Source organism: Morone saxatilis, unplaced genomic scaffold (genome assembly GCF_004916995.1).
Source record: "Morone saxatilis isolate NCDOM2014 unplaced genomic scaffold, NCSU_SB_2.0 Contig6, whole genome shotgun sequence".
Classification (NCBI taxonomy): domain Eukaryota; kingdom Metazoa; phylum Chordata; class Actinopteri; family Moronidae; genus Morone; species Morone saxatilis.
Genome location: NW_023340206.1, coordinates 7,743,571 through 7,746,542, shown reverse-complemented (window position 1 = coordinate 7,746,542; position 2,972 = coordinate 7,743,571). Strand labels below are relative to the sequence as shown.

At 46.3% G+C, this 2,972-nt stretch overlaps 1 protein-coding gene across 1 annotated transcript in view; it reads right to left on the bottom strand.

The window, feature by feature from the left end:
• LOC118339742 (transmembrane protein 47-like) overlaps positions 1-1,573 on the bottom strand; it is a 15,200-nt gene extending 13,627 nt beyond the window's left edge. Inside the window, exon 1 of the mRNA XM_035677454.1 lies at positions 1,271-1,573. Within this exon, the coding sequence (XP_035533347.1) occupies positions 1,271-1,499 (229 nt within the window). The 5' untranslated portion in view covers positions 1,500-1,573. The remainder of the gene's footprint in view (positions 1-1,270) is intronic.
• Between the last annotated feature and the right edge of the window lie 1,399 nt (positions 1,574-2,972).

Sequence of the window (2,972 nt, the reverse complement as noted above, 5' to 3'; positions counted from 1 at the left end):
CTTCCTTCCTTCTCCTGTGTTGACAAATGAATTAATTAGGCGCAGGTAAGTGGCAGCACCCAGGACAGTTGATGGGCTTTACCATAAAGGTGGTGGCAGTTATGCAGTGTTTATAATCTAGATGGTGATCATTATGAATTAGCATTTACAGCGGCCCCCAGAAAGGCCCACAGGCAGTTTCACACATCATCCTCGTCCTCCAGAAGCATTCAAGAAGGAGACACCTTTTTGCATTAGATACACCACTTAAATGCGTTTTAGAGCCTGCGCAAACCTTGTGGTGGGTGTATGCATGGTATGAGTATAAAGTGTCAACTATGCTTCTTTATTGATGAATGGATTAATGGTTCGGTTCAAAAAATGTCAGAAAATAGTCAAAAATGTATAGTGAAAAGAGTCTAAGGTGACATATTAAAATTACTTGTTTTGTTTACATAGTCCAAAACTTACAAATATTCATTTTACTCTCATAGAAGACAAAGAAAATCAGAAAATATTCACATTAGAAAAGCTGGAACCACTGTATTTTTTATTTAAAATTTTAAAAAAAGACCTAATTACTCATAGATTAATTTCCGTTTCAGCTCTAATAAATTCATGAATAAACTGTTCACCTCTTCCCTGCTGCTCACCCACCTCCCTGACAGACCTGTGGTCACATTAACATCAGGGTTAGTATTTACCACACGTTTTAGTGTGTTTTCTAAAATGTCATGTCTGCAGCTTTTTGAGAGGGGAAAAGGGGAGTGGTGGGAAGCAATGTCATTGGGCTGTGGTGCTGCAGGTGGCATAAACTGCATTAATGCCAGTTCAGAGCATTTTACTTAAATGATCCATTTTTTCCTTCATAGTTAAAATCAAAAATCTGAAATAATTTTGAGTATAATTAAGTGCACTCCAGCCTTTTCCTTCATTTCACCTCCACAATAATGAACGTGGAGATCCCAGTGGAGTCACGGGTTGACAGAGACTGTCAGGATGAGTCTTTGTTATGGTCGAATAGACACAGCGGGGAGCCACCATACTGCTCAGGACAATACCTTCCTGTGGCTTGCACAGATTATTGTCTCTAGGAATGCCCTTCCAGAGGTGAGGATGCATCCTCCCCTCATCATCATCAGCTTCAGCATCATTCAGAACAACTCTTTGTTCTAACAGCTCCTGTTAACACACGGTTAAAGCGTCCGGTGCGCACGGGACAGGACAGATGAAGCGGTTGTTATGATCTATGTGCCCATACATTGTGACCCCCCATCCCTCCTCCGGTTACCTGAGCCCAGCGTGCTGCTGCACTGCCAGTTCTCGGTGCTCCCCGGCTTCCAGCAGGACTCCCACAGGGACAGGTAATACTGGTCGTCGGCGGTCACCCACGCCGGGCTCATCACGGCTCCCACATCCAGGCAGAGCGCCAGGAAGACGCACACCAGCCCGACCAGCTTCAGCGGTGTCAGCGGGGAGCTCCGCGCCGACTCCTCCGTCTCGGTGACAGCGGACGACATGGCGGGGCTGGGGTGGCGAAAAGAGGGGACCGGTTCAAACCCGGGGAGGATGTCGATGTCTGTGTGTGTTGGTGTATCCAGACAATGTGTGTGTGTGTGTGTGTGTGTGTGTGTGTGTGTGTGTGGATGTATGGAAGAGTAATGAAGCTGATGTTTTTGTCTGCAGAGGTATACATTTATTAAGCCGTGAATAACGATGTGGATCAGCAAGCTAAGTCATTCATTAAGACATGCTATCTTAAGCACCAAAAATGCACATGGTCCAAGGCTTTCCATCGCCTCCATCTCTTTCGACCCTCTATCGCTGCCTTCCCCTCTCTTCTCCTCCGCCTCCTGCCCTCTGTCCCTGCCTCCTTCTGTCTCTCCCCATCCATCGCTCATTATTTGTCCTGGAATGGAGGATAAACAAGGCCCTCTTTCCTTCTTCAGCTCTCCATCCCTCCTTTCTTGCCGGTTGAATAAAACTACGGATGGCTCTGCCTCCTGAAACTTGGCTCACCCTCTGCTTTCTAAGGCCTCCCTCCCTCCCGTCTCCCTCTGGCTCTTTCTGCGGTTCTGGCTTTGTCATAGTATGCAGAAGAAACATAATATTCCCTTCATGTGCCCTACTTTCCTGCTCCTGCCCATCCAGTGTGTTGCTCTCCATTGTCCTCTGCTCTTGCGAATCTCCCTCCCACTGCACAAAAGCAAGCTCCTTCATATTTAATCATTTAAAAATTGATCCAGAATCAAAATCTTCGAAGTCGGTGAATAAATGTTATGGAGTTGAGTGGCAAGTGGGTTATACACATTTCACAGCCTCCTTACCGGTTCCAGCATCCATGGAATGCTGCTTGATATTCAATGTAACTAGGCGTCACTCAGAATAGATTATTATTTATAGATATATATACATTTAAGACAACAAAAATCTGAATTTTGTGAGATGTTTAAAAACCATATAACGCATTTATTATCCTGGTTAAAGCGTATGCCACACCTTATATGTGCTAACTGTGGTGGGAAACACTTTGCTTTTTCTGAACTATTCTTTAAGAGGCCTATTTGTCCCATCTATGGCAATTGAGGTTCAACAAAGTTCTAGAATCAGGCTCACAGGCCCCTATAAATTAGTTGGGATTATTTAGTTTTTAAAATACTCACAAAACTGGCAAATTTGGTTAGGTGGCGGTTGTGACTGGAATGGGATTTGGGCTCAGCGATCCTCTTCTTCTCTAATCCGAACTAACGGCCCTGATTGAGCGGTCCCCCCTCCTCTGCTCTCCTCTTCTTTCTCTTTAGGACCCCTGTTAGGCACCTTGCGAATCCCTCGCGGGTGCTTGACGTCAGCGCCTTCAACGGTGGAGATTCTCGCGGTGCGCGTCCGGCAGCGTGCCTACAGGCGCAGCGTCCGCCCAGCGCTTAACGCAGGCGGCTGCGGCGGCACCAGCCAGCAGCAACCTCAGCTCAGACTTTTCCCTACACCTCAGAAAT